Source organism: Palaemon carinicauda, chromosome 30 (genome assembly GCF_036898095.1).
Source record: "Palaemon carinicauda isolate YSFRI2023 chromosome 30, ASM3689809v2, whole genome shotgun sequence".
NCBI classification, from domain to species: domain Eukaryota; kingdom Metazoa; phylum Arthropoda; class Malacostraca; order Decapoda; family Palaemonidae; genus Palaemon; species Palaemon carinicauda.
The window spans coordinates 40,620,783-40,635,076 of NC_090754.1; the positions used below are offsets into that span (position 1 = coordinate 40,620,783).

At 37.8% G+C, this 14,294-nt stretch overlaps 1 protein-coding gene across 1 annotated transcript in view; it reads left to right on the forward strand.

Moving 5' to 3' along the window:
- The window catches only part of LOC137623044 (histone-lysine N-methyltransferase PRDM9-like), a 212,706-nt gene that overhangs the window by 137,116 nt on the left and 61,296 nt on the right, over positions 1 to 14,294 (forward strand). Inside the window, 1 exon segment of the mRNA XM_068353678.1 lies at positions 8,455 to 8,555. Coding sequence (XP_068209779.1) covers positions 8,455 to 8,555 — 101 coding nt within the window.

The following is a 14,294-nucleotide window of genomic DNA, read 5'->3' on the forward strand; positions in this document are numbered from 1 at the left end:
TTGCCTTAAAACAAGGTTCACTCCCCTGTATTTTTATTTGTTGGTAGGTGCCGACCTCCAAGCCATGAGAATAATCTATTTAGAGTAATCTAGAACTTACTAAATCAATATATATGTGCCTCTAGGGATGCTTAGGTCACAAAAGAATCAGCCTATCCTATGAAAGAGCCAACATCCCCTCTCTCTCTAGTGCCTCAAGTGAGTTCCCTCCAAAGTTTGTTTGAATATAATATACATCGTATGTAGTGTGTTGAAACATTAATGAAGACTTTAAAGTTATTTTCAATTATTGTGTCATTACGTGTGCTGGTGTTATATAAATTTTGTAACAGGTCCTGTGCAAGTAAGAAATGTGAAATATATTTGCATCGCTATCTGGTTATTTTTTTTGGGATAAAACTTTGTAAGTTTATCAGTTATTTTATGTAATTTCCTTAAGAGTTTAATCATTAGAGTGTTACAAGTTCACTATTTTCATTAAGTATCAAGATTAAATGTTGGTGTAAAATTTAATTTTAAGTGAAACAAGTGATTGTATAATTTTCGGAAGTATTCATTTCTTTTGTCTTAGTCTAAGGCTTTTTGCAGATTTAATATTTCGAGTCAAGTGATTATGTAATTCTCAGTGTAACATTTCTTTTGCCTTAATCTAAGTTTTGCACAGACTTCGAATTTTAAGTGATTAATTTTTTTATGTAAATCTTTTTAGTGTTGTAATTTTTATAGAATATATTTATTTTTATAAAGAATGTATTATATCAATCACCAGTGTTTATTTGAGTACTCACTCGTATCCCTGTAAAGAATGTAAGCAAGGGGTTGTTGGAATAGTTCTTAATAATACTTACCCAGTTTTCTTTTGAGTGTTTTTAAGTGACCTCTGGATATTCAGTGTTTTTATATATTGCTGTCTGGGAGTTATATAATTGTCTCAGAGTTCAGGTATAAATATTTCAAATATAACATTAATGTAAAAACAAACAGGTGAGTTTGGAACTCAAGAGGTTGTGTATCTTGCTAGTTGTAATATATATACTGTATTATATTTTCGTTCCCAGACCACGGGACTGTAATTATATATATATATATATATATATATATATATATATATATATATATATATATATATATATATATATATATATATATATATATATATAGGTGTATGTATATATATATATATATATATATATATATATATATATATATATATATATATATATATATATATATATATATATGTATATATATGTATATGTATATATATATATATATATATATATATATATATATATGTATTGTGAAGAATTTCTCTTCACTCCTCTTCCTTTCTTATTTTTGGCTCTTTACTAATACTTTAGCTACCCCTTACACGTTCTCTCCTACATTAAGTTTTCTTTACCGAAACATCGGGAGAATATTTTAGATCCACTAAACTTGTTGACAGTAGCGTACGCCATGCTCGTGATGTCACTGCGTAGATGCGCACATCAAAACCTTAGCGGGCATAGGGTGGTTCTTTCCTCAAGCTACTTGGATCGAGATAAAATATTAAACTGGTTTTGAATTTAATTTTTAATGCAGCTTTTATTTCTTGATACCAATTAAGGTTTGTTAATTTTAAGATGTATGCCCATCGCTCCATCCTATTGCTAATTGATCATTAACTCCTTAATTTTTAATTTTTTAGCGAGCAAGATTAGGTAGGATTATTGTATATGTAAGCTCCCTTAGAGCAGCAAGATGAGTATTTTATGCAGAATCCTGCCTCCTATGCACTCCCTACAACAATATATTGCCTGTCCTAAAGTCCCGATATGGCACCTCCACTGGGTTACCCTTCACATCATGACCTTCACCTGTATTGAAAGGTGATGCCAGGTAAGCCTGCACGACCCTAAGCTCGGCCCATTAGTACTCGAGCAGTGTTGACCGACTGACTGACCTGGTCAGTGAATCGCATCTCTGGCTCACCCCCCTCCCAAAACTCGACTCACACCACGGATCTGCGGCTAGAGATTGGGAAGGTACGAACCTGGGAGACACTCTAACACAAGCGTGGATTCCAGGGGTGGACCAGTCAAGGAGTAAAGGAAATAAGGAAAGTATTGAACTGTATGAGAAGTAATGAACAAATGAAATAAAATATTTTTTAAGAACAGTAACATTAAAACTGATCTTTCATATGTAAGCTATAAAAGGTGACTTATGTCAGCCTATTCCTCATAAAAACATTTGCTGCAAGTGTGAACGTTTGAAATTCTACCAATTTAACTACCTGATTAGGAAGTTCATTCTATAACTTGGTCACAGCTGAAATAAAACTTTTAAAATACTGTGTAGTATTGAGCCTCTTGATGGAGAAGGCATGATTATTACAATTGAATGTATACCTAGTATTACAAATAGGACAGTACTGTCAGGAAAGATCTGAATGTAAAGTAAGGTCAGAATTAAGAAAAATTTTATGCAACACACGTAACTACATTCAGGCCTTTTATCTGCAAGTTCTTCTTTTGAGATTTCACTTACACATGACACAGAGAACTGCAATAGGTATCAGATGAAAAATCACATTCGTGATAAAAACTCACTGGGCGATGATTTAAAATAACCCGCCTGCCATTACACTGGGCGTGCATTGCACCACTTACCTCTCACTCCACCCAGCTTGTTCTAGCACTCATTGTACACTGTATATCTATTTACTATGGTAAAAAATCACTGCTATATTTGAAATAAACTAGATTTGTTCCGACACTAATACAAATCCTCGCTATTCATAGGATATTAGTTATTCCAAAACTGTAAGTCTAGCCATAATACTTATAGCGAGGTATAACCACCCACCTGCTGGTTAGCTTGTAGTTGGGAGTTAGCTGGCTACCCCACTCATACACACACACCTGTGTTATATCGTCGCTTTTTACTTTTGGCTTAGTGAGAGTAGAAGTTCGTCTCTCTTTCCATCCAACTATGCCTGGCTTTTTACTTTGTTTTTACTCCTTACTTTTGTTTCATATATATTTCAGCATAAATGTAATTTCATGTATATATATATATATATATATATATATATATATATATATATATATATATATATATATATATGTATGTATATATTTATACATATATATGTATATATATATATATATATATATATATATATATATACATACATACATATACATATTTAACCATTCTTTTATCATTACACCTTGCTCCCTGCGATTTTTTTTTATCCGGAGAGAAAACTTCTTACGGCCTACCCAGAGCTAGACTTCGATCTTGTTCCTCTTCGCTGATGATGCCACTCTCTTGCTCTATGATGCAGTCCACAGAGGGAGTACATGGTTTGAAGCATGTTTCTTGTGCCTCTCGGGGATTCCCTTTCCCGTTCACCGGTTAGATTGTTCTCCTGCGTATTTTTTCTTCAGCTAATTAATTCTGAATAGAACTTACTATAACTTTTGTCAACAAGCTAGATAATTTTGAATAGAGCTGTTTTAATTTACCTTACCACATAGAGCTGTTTTAATTTACCTTACCACATCATTAATGGCTGCACTCCGTCTTTTGATGACGGCCGGTGGAAGGCATGCATAGTTTTTAGTTTATTCCTTTTCTCTTGGGGAAATCATTTCCTGTTCATGGGTTCAGTTGTTCTCCCAATTGGTCCATTGTCAGCTATTAATTTATTGGAATAAAATTATTTTAATGGGATTTTTATACAGCACTAACAACTCTGCACTCCTTCATTCGGCGATGGCAACCGACAGCGCGAGTGCACAGTTAGCAGCTCCTGTTCCTCTCAGAGGATACCTTTCCCATATGCGTATTAGGTTGCCCTCTCGTTTTTTTTTTTCCTCCTCCAGTGTTAGTGGAGTTCCAGTTTTTGGGGAAGTTGCTTTTCCTGCCCAGTCTTCGCTCTCTCTGTCTGCGGCCATTTCCTAACCATCCTAACCATCAAACTGACGACGACCTTTCCTGTACTGGAGCAGTTGCTGTGTAGAACTCCGCGAAGTTTCTCAGGTAACCCAGAGAATAAGGCTCGGCTTTTTTCTTGATATCAGCCTTCAATTTGAGCTACAGCTTGTTGAGGGGAAGCAGAGAGTGATGCCTGGAGCTTTGCCACCAGGTGTTGGAAAGTTGCTCTCCATGACGAACTGCTCTTTCAGCTGGCGAATAGATTGCAGAACACCGGCTGCAATCCTAACTTAAAAAAGCCACTGCTCTCCTGGAGAGAGAGACTCTTCCTTAGGTCATTGGAGAGTATCCTCTTGAAGATGACAGATCGTCATCCTCCAATCTCTTCGAGTTGCTCTACTTTGGTAGGGCTTCTCTCATGGAGTTGAGTGTGAGCATTCCCTTCATGGAACTCAACCCAGCACTCTCCATCGAGGAGCGGGCTAAAGCACAAGTGTCAATCCTGGTGTTTAATACCCCTCTCGCCTCTTGGAACTCGTTTCACACATATATAGTTTTTCGGCTCCCGGTGGTTTTCGTCCTTCTACGGTTGGCAGTCTTCCTCATCAAATTTCCAGTCTTTGTCAGCATTCATGAATGTTCGTCCCTCACTAACGATTTCTTTGTTCGAAAACCACTTCTAGTACTAGAATTTACGTTTTACTGTATATTTATATAAATATATTACACATATTTTGTGTAACTGGATTCGTATGAGTTTTGGCATTTAATCACTCATCTCTTAGAGGGAAAGTAATGAAGTTCAGGTCACATATTTTGAGGTTGATTTCAACTAATACCAAATATCTGAAAATTGTCCAAAGAAAACCATGTGTGGTTATTAGTATGTATATGGTCATGTTTCCTTGCAACCCACTAAATCATAGACTATGACTTCTGTATTCTTAATGTTCAATGAGACCACCAATTTATATTTCTTTATAAAATGGAAATTTTAGCTGGCCAAAGTAGGAATTGGAAAGCTAAACAAGACTGAAGAAATTTATTAGAAACTTGAAATCTGTAAGTAATCTAGATGGTCTTAAAGAAAAATTAACAAAACAAACTTATTGCCTGTTCTTGGATCAATCTTTGTCTCTTGTAAACAAATCCCTATACGCTTCCCCTTGCATCCTGCCAAAGCCTATGTCATTTTTTTTAGCAGCTTTGAAGTAAATGTAAATATCTCATATATAAAGTAAGAACTGATATTTGCTTTCCCTTTAATTTCCTTCTGTAATGTGTTCTCTTGTTTTGTACTTTTCATACAATCCCTTAAGTCTCTTCCCAATTAAATTGCCCAATTTCTTGAACTTCATCTTATTTTTTTAAGTTTTTCAGTTTACCCCTATATAAGTTTAAGAACTTAGGGATTTCATTGAACTGTTCTAAAGGAATAATCCCAAAATTAAGATATAATCAGACCAGGTAATTGTTCACTGACTACTTTCCTCTTAGTAAGGACACTCCAAAATCAAACCATTGTTCTCGAGTCTTTAGCAGTACCATAGCCTCTGTCCCATATTTTTGCACTGTCTTAGGGGGTAGAGTTTTCTTGCTTGTGGGTACAATCGAGCACACTATTCTATCTTCTCTTCTTCTTGTTTAAATTTTTGTATTTTATATACTGTATATGAAAGATTTATTTTAATATTGTTACTGTTCTTAGAATGTTTTATTCCAATTGTTCATTACTTCTCTTGTAGTTATTTATTTCCCTCTTTCCTTTCCTCACTGGGCTTTTTTTTCCTGTTGGAGCCCTTCGGCTTATAGCATCCTGCTTTTCCAACTAGGCTTGTAGCTTAGCTTATAATGATGATAATACAGTAATGATGATGATAATATTCTTTTTACTACCAGGGGCTGACGCGCCATGTGCCTCGGGGACGGAGTCGCTGCTTCCCCATGTTACCTTACAAACCAACGTCTTCATAGATAAGACCTGTGTTAGTTGCCCACCTGTTCGCCACCTCCATGTAGGTAGATCATAATCCTACACAACGATTGCTGCGACAGAAGGGTTCCGACCACTTGCCTCCGCTGCCTGTCTGGTGATTCAGAACAAAAATTTGGCCTATTCCTTGGATCCTCTCCTCGTCCCTTTATTCCTGCATCGAGAGACATAACCCTGTGAGGCTATTCCCCCTTATTCTTTCCCTCTATTCGAAGGGATTGAATTCAGCTCTTGCTTATGATGCGGCAATACTTTACCTTAAGGGCTGTTTTTCTGGTCCTATACAGCAAGGGAACCCTACTCTCTACTGGACCTCCACAGTCATTTTATCAGGTTCAAAAGCATTCATCATTTCACACTACATATTGCTCATTTAGTGTTAACAGTATCAAAGCACTCACAGAAAACATACGGTTTTAACCGTATAAGGCTCCACACCTTGTTTTATTTTACTGTACACTGAAGACGCTTGGGTCGACTCTCATCTCTTATGCATGGTCATTCCGAGTCTTGAGTGAACATGCCTCAGCCACATAAGCGTCTTTAGTGTATTCAGTTTCAACTAACCTATACTTTAATTTTTCAACACATGGGAGTTCAGCCTCTACCGCTATGTCATTAACACTGTGTGATGTCCATTTTCCAGTGAGTGTCTCCTCTAGTTGATCAAGATTGTCCCAAGCTAGATTGGTGAAGACATTTGCCTTAATGGATGCTGGAATCCATGCTTTTCTGTTAAGTTCTGCATATGGAGTCAGCAAAACAGCTTTGTTCATCTCCTGATTGGTCACCACAGCAGGCAGACGTGTTTATGAATGCTTCCACGCTATACTTTTTTTTTTTTCTCCCCCGCGAGTGATCATGCGTGCTGTTGAATGTAGTTTGAGTACCTGTCCTGTTTTCCCAAGTTGTTGAGGTAATTGCCATACCCCTTTCTCTACTTGTGATTTTTGCAGGGAATGGCTGCCTTCCCAGTGGGAAAGATATAATGCGAGACCTAAAAAGAAGTTAGAGATTGTTCACCATCTGCCTCCTCTTTTGGGAGCAAGAAACCTAAGTCAGCTTTAGTAGTTCATGATATCTCCCATTTAGGTCCAACCCTAGTGTCCAAAAAGGACAATCACCCTTTTCAGAGTTATGTGATTGATGTAGTGTTGCTTGTGGGAGTCAGAGAAGCAGACTTTGGTCCTTGTCTAGCCATAGTATGAAGCAGTGCAAGTTTGTTTTATTCAAGATTATGACAACCTTAACAGGTCCCCTATCTCCTCTTAAGGGCATGCTTGGTCAAGGGGTCACATTTTTCCTTCAGAAATTATCAATCGAGGAGATTTTTCAGAATTAAAGGTAGAACCTTGAATACCTCATCGAGTGGCAGATCAGCTTCTCTCTCAGGGCACAGAATCAGCAAAGTCTAGAAATATTCTTTTATTTACCATCAAAAGCTCAAAGCAAACCTGACCTTCCAGTATGGAAGGCACCAAAGAAAGTCTTCACCACAGAAGTAAGCCACTGGCTCTCTTAAGAAGGGTGTCTTTTCTTCCTCAGATAATTTACGAATGCCGAATGTGGCATTATCTTCTAATCCAATATTACAGGTTTGGTCTTTCCACCAGAGGTGTGCACACATTTGCTCGACACCCACAGATACACAAAGGATTAAAAGTCGCTACATGCACGTCGTGTGAGCATGTGCTAACTGAACACACTGTCACCCACACGTGTGAACATTTTAACGCGCCACCATAACCACGTGTGAAATAGGGTAACCTGCCACCATTCCACGTATTATTCGTGCAGATTTGGAAGCAAGGAAAGTGTTAATGTCTGCCAAGTGGAATAGATTGGCTGCCATGTCACTCATTCCTCGGTCTGTTTTGCTCTGAATAAAACATACTTTTCCTCATTTTTGGAGTTGCAGCCTCGAAAAGTAAGGGGTAGAAAAGGCTGTAGAAATTCAGCTCCCAGGCGGAATCGTTCCTGATAGGATACGCTTGACAGATTTTTACCCCATACATTTCTAGCTCGGAGGAGACAAAACCATCTTTACCTCCTCCAACATATTTTGATTCCAGGTCCTTAATGAGAACCAATCAGGGCTTGCCATGGTATTTTTCTCACAAATTAGCAGATAACGAGAAGAGAGAGGAAAGATAGACCAAGAAAGGCTAAAAGATAGTATTTGAGACTGAAAGACATTGAAATTATAATGAATCCATGCCTAGATTGTTGCCATAAACCTCCAAATTGACACTACATGCTATTTACTACTAGAAAGGGAGGCATATTCACAAAGAAACAAAGGGAAAATCTTATATTAAGGTAGACAACATGTGAACAGCTTTGAGAGAGGAGCAATATGAATATCAGGTTAGGATAGAAATAAACATTTGTATTTGTCATATGTAGCCCAAATAATTGTTGAAGTTTTGAATTTTGCTAAAATTGTTATCAGTTTCATTTCAAAACTATCTTTGTATTAGCTCAAATTATGTATAGCCAACATTATTGACTACTTCATTACCTATTACTTTTAGGGGAACTGAACTTATGGTTTGGTATGGAGATGAATATGGCAAGGAACTTGGACTTTCAAGAGATGAAATTTTATGGAATCTAAAGCCTAAAGACTCTAAAGGTAAGTTGGTACTGTTTTTAACATTTTATTCATATGTAGAGTAGGTCATGTTTTGGTTTGTTGCCAGGATTACACAAAAAGCTCTGCAGGTGACAATATAGAATTATTTAGATCATTGCTGACTGTAAAATAGATATTTATTGAGTCGCTGGAAGACAAGGTACTGTATACATACATATATATATATATATATATATATATATATATATATATATATATATATATATATACAGTGATGCCTCAGGATACAAAATTAATCCGTTCAGGATGCGGTTTCGTATCCTGATATTTTCGTATCCTGAGTCGCGTTTTACATGTAAATAGCCTAATGCGTTCCAAGCCTTACAAAAAGTCACCTTTTCTTTCATAAACACGCTAAACTGTAGTAATAAACATGCAATGCAGCCATTTCTATCAATCAATAATCAACCCAAAAACAGCCTAAGCCATTCCAGAAACCACTATGAGATTATTCAATAATGTAGTTATAGCCAAGTTATCCCCCCCAAGCCCAAAGAAAACAGTCCGTTTTCTTTACTACTGTATAAAAGTTACGGTACTGTATGTACGTAAAGCATTTAGATCAGTGAAGGTGTATTGTTACCTGTACGTACACCTAAATTAAGGATAATCTGTTCAAGCCTTACAAAAGGTCACCTTTTCTTTCATAAACACGCTAAACTGTAGTAATAAACATGCAATGCAGCCATTTCTATCATTCAATACAGTAATTAACCCAACCGTTAAAAACAGCCTAATCCATTCCAGAAACCACTATGAGATTACGTATTCAATAATGTACAGTACAGTAGTTATAGCCAAGTTATCCCCCCCCAAGCCCAGAGAAAACGGTCCGTTTTCTTTACTACTGTATAAAAGTTACGGTACTCTATGTACGTAAAGCATTTAGGTCAGTGAAGGTGTACAGTATTGTTACCTGTACGTACACCTAAATTAAGGATTGATACCTGTACACTCTGAAAAAAAAGGTTACAGTTAATTAGTGTAACAAAAAAGTTGAAACTTACCTTTTGATTGAGACGATGGCCGATAGCGAAGTCGCGGCAGAGGAGGATGTCATAAGGTAGAAAACGTAACAAGTGACAGACTACGTACAGTAATTTACACACTTAACACATTAACACTTAAACTTTACGAAATAGAAAAGTGGCAGAAATAATTAACACTTAACATTATGTATGGAAAACTATAAAATGAAAGAAAAAATTACTTTAACACTTAACGGTAACATGAAACTTAAAATTGAATTTTTTTTTTGGTTTTTTATAACTTTACGTTTTTCATATTTTCTAAATCTCGTCTACTTCTTCATCGCTTTCTTTTTTCTGTTTTTTTTCTTTACTTTCACCTTTAACTTCTTCATCCCTTTCTTTTTTCTGTTTCTTTTCTTTACTTTCACCTTCTACTTCATCACTTTCTTTTTTCTGTTTCTTTTTTTTACTTTCACCTTCTAATTCTTCATCCCTTCCTCTTTTCTGTTTCTTTTCTTCACTTTCACCTTCGTCTTGGCCTACTAATACCGCTGGCCTCTTTAATAAGAAACTATCCATTGAAGCTTGTTTCTGCCTACTTTTCAACACATTTCTAAAATGCGTTAGGCAAACATCATTGCAGTATTGAAGCGCACGGTTGGTATAAACTTTTTCTGGATATTCCTTCTCGACGTAGTCTGCCATTTTATGGAAAGATGCAAGAATTTCCTTGATGTCTGCCGTTTTCAAAGGTGCAACATCCTCCTCATCACCGCTAGAGAACTGCTCTTGAACATCACTCACTTGCATCGTCTCCAACTCCAGGTCGTCCGTCGTCAACTCCTCGTGGTGCTCCTCGATAAGTTCATCTATATCCTCCGCGCTAACTTCCAGCCCCATGGACATACCAAGATGTACGATGTCAGCCACCTCAGACTGCTGAATTGGTTCAGGATCGTCAACGATCTCGGCTTCGCCTCCAGGCTTCCCGAACCCCTCAAAGTCTCGTGCAGAGACAGCATCAGGCCACAGCTTCCTCCAAGATGAGTTCAGGGTACGCCTCGAAACTTCCTGCCAAGCGAGATCGATGAGTTTGAGGCATATCACGATGTTAAAGTGATCTTTCCAAAATTCATGCAGAGTGAGGTTTGTACTCTCTCTGACTTGGAAACATCTCTTGAAGAGATGCTTCGTGTACAATTTTTTAAAATTAGAAATAACTTGCTGGTCCATGGGCTGAAGGAGAGGGGTGGTGTTAGGCTGTAGATATAGGACCTTTATGAAGGAATACTCGGCCAGAAGATATTCCTCGAGGCCAGGAGGGTGAGCTGGAGCATTGTCCAACACCAGCAGACATTTCATAGGGAGGCGCTTTTCTTCCAAATATTTTCGGACAGTCGGACCGAAGCAGACATTCACCCAATCAATGAACAGTTGCCTCGTTACCCAGGCTTTTGCATTCGCCTTCCACATCACGGGAAGGTTCTCCTTGATGACTTTGTGGGCTTTGAAGGCTCGGGGATTTTCTGAATGGTACACCAGCAGGGGCTTTATCTTGCAGTCCCCACTGGCGTTTGCACAAAAAGCAAGGGTAAGCCTGTCCTTCATAGGTTTATGTCCGGGTAGCCTCTTCTCCGCCGTGATGAATCCGACGAGGCATTTTCTTCCAGAAAAGGCCAGTTTCGTTGCAATTGAAAACTTGCTGCGAACTGTAGCCTTCCTGCGGAGTCAAGTCTTCAAACGTTTTAACAAAGGCTTCGGCGGCCTTCGTGTCCGAGCTGGCTGCCTCCCCATGCCGTACCACTGAATGGATGCCAGTCCTTTTCTTGAACTTCTCGAACCACCCACAAGAAGCCTTGAACTCTGGGGGTTCGTGCTGGGATGTTCCTTCTCCTGCCCCTTCTTCGGCCTGAGCACGCACGAGATCACCGAAAATGGCGGAGGCCTTCTGGCAAATTGTAGTCTCAGTGATGGTGTCTCCTGCGATCTCTTTGTCCTTGATCCACACAAGAAGCAGCCTCTCCATCTCGTCATTTACGTGCGTTCTCTTGTTGGAGAAAATAGTGACGCCCTTTAGAAGGTGTCGCTGCTTTTATGGCCGCCTTCTGCTTCAGGATGGTGCCTATCGTTGATGGATTCCGGCCATACTCCTTGGCGATCGCACTTAAACGCATGCCAGACTCGTACTTTTTAACGATTTCAAGTTTCGTCTCCATCGAGAGCATTTCAAGTTTCGTCTCCATCGAGAGCATCGTCTTCTTCTTCTTTCCTTCGGCAACATTCTTGGGACCCATGGCTACAGTAATACGTAATATAATACGCTACGTACGTTATATACAGTCTATGTATCGTAAACACTAATACAGTACAGTGCACAGTAACGAATGTTTATTAACGATAACACGTGGGGTACGAATGTACTGTATATCAACACTAAGTCAAACAAGCGAAAGCACACAACACAATGTCTGTTAACGATACCGCGGTCGGAACGAAAAGAGAGAGAGAGAGAGATGAACGCCCGTGCGTAGGCAAGCTGGGATAGTTGCCGACCAATAGGAAAGCAGGATCTTATGGCGTCAGCTAGCGTCTGAGTAGGGAGATAACCAATGGGTGAGCGGGAGGCTGTAAGTGAGTCTACCCAAGTTCAAAGTCTGGCGGCGCGCGCTTTTTAAAATTACTCTCGGCGAAGAGTTGGGATCTCATAAGGTTTTCGTATCCTGAAATTTTATTCGTATCCTGGGGCATAAAAATCTTCGAATAACTTTTCGCATCCTGAATTTTTCGTAAGCAGAAACTTAAGTATCCAGAGGTATCACTGTATATATATATATATATATATATATATATATATGTGTGTGTGTATATATATATATATATATATATATATATATATATATATATATATATATATATATATATATATATATATATATATATCTCCTTTTATCAATTAACTCTAGTTTGTTCCGTAACCGAAATACATACCACGCTATTTACATTGGGTTTACTTTCGGCATAGCTGAAATTGACGAGCCATTAGATTTTAACGAGGGTTTACTACCCCGCGCTAGTTAGCAGGGGTAGGGGGATGGGTAGCTTGCTACCCCCCCCCCCTCACACACCGGTGAAATGTCTCACTTCATTTTTGGCTCGGCCGATGGACAGACGTGCCTGTCTTCGTCCTCGCTTGGCAGCCATTATTTGTTTTGTCTTTACTTAATCACTTGCTTTTCTCATACTCAATATACAGACAGTCCCCAACTAACGAACACGATAGGGGCCGAGAGTCTGTTCGAAATGCGGATTGTTCGTAAGTCGTTAGTGTTAAATTTTGGTCTAGGGTAAGCGTAACCTAACTCAGATGTCTACGATTTTCAGCCGTAGAAGTCAACAAATAGCCCCATTTCATATAAAATAGGTTATTACAAATATTTTACTTTAGCATATTACAGTAGTCTGTATAATACTGTAAAGTTCAGTACAGTATGTTGTTGTTAGTCGTGGCGATCAATTTCTCACGAAACAAAAACACGGCATTCGATTACAACAGCTGATTCATTCTCTCTCTCTCTCTCTCTCTCTCTCTCTCTCTCTCTCTCTCTCTCTCTCTCTCTCTCTCTCTCTCGTTATACAATACTTACATATAGATGAAGAAACTAAAATTAGTTTTCTTAGTGTCAATTGAATACGAAACGAAAAAATTATGCCGAGTCCACATACATTTCAATCGTAGCTAAAAATACGGCATCCGATTTCATCAGCAAACCACTATTTTTTGGGAAACATCATTTTATTCTAGAAAATTGCTACTCTTTAAATAGTTAATTGCACATTAAGAAAGCGTGTATTTTTCTTTTTAAATTTCGGGTGTGTTTTAAAAATAGAGTATTGTTGACTTCTTTTTGTTTTACTTTATGACGAGTCTACATCCATTTCAATCGTAGCTAAAAATACGGCATCCGTTTTCATCAGCAAACCACTATTTTTTGGGAAACATCATTGTATTCTAGAAAATTGCTACTCTTTAAATAGTTAATTGCACATTAAGAAAGCGTGTACTTTTTTTTTTTAGATTTCCGGTGTGTTTTAAAAATCGAGTATTGTTGACTTCATTTTCTTTTACTTTTGGCTGTGATCAGATCAGCTGACGTCTAGCTGCCGCTCTTGAGAGCGTACGAATACACTAACAAAGTATCGTTTATACCATTTCTTAACTTATTCAAACCGTCTATACAGTTGATATTACATAAGTACCATTGTGTAATAACGTATCAAAAATTTTTTTTTTTATTACATTTAAAAGAACTCTCTCTCTCTCTCTCTCCTCTCTCTCTCTCTCTCTCTCTCTCTCTCTCTCTCTCTCTCTCTCTCTCTCTCTCTCTCTCTCTCTCTCTCTCTCTCTGTGGGCTACTTTTCACTACCTCCCATTCATTACCCCTCTCTATCTCTCTAACAAATGATATCTCTGTTGCTCCTCAAAGTTTCATTTATATTGAAAATCAATCATGATTAAATTTTCCTTACTTTCTCCAATTTTGCACCATCTGTCACATCAAACGTTATAGCAGTAACTTAATTGTTCGACAACTTTAAAAATTGGCCTAGTACTTGCTTCTTCTCATACTTTTTATTTTAGATAGTTTCATAATTGAGGGGGGTACAAGTTGACTTATAACTGAAGTTAGGAAAAGTATTTTGGATATGGAATGGGCAATCATCTTTAGTAACAGTTTAAAATTATTGT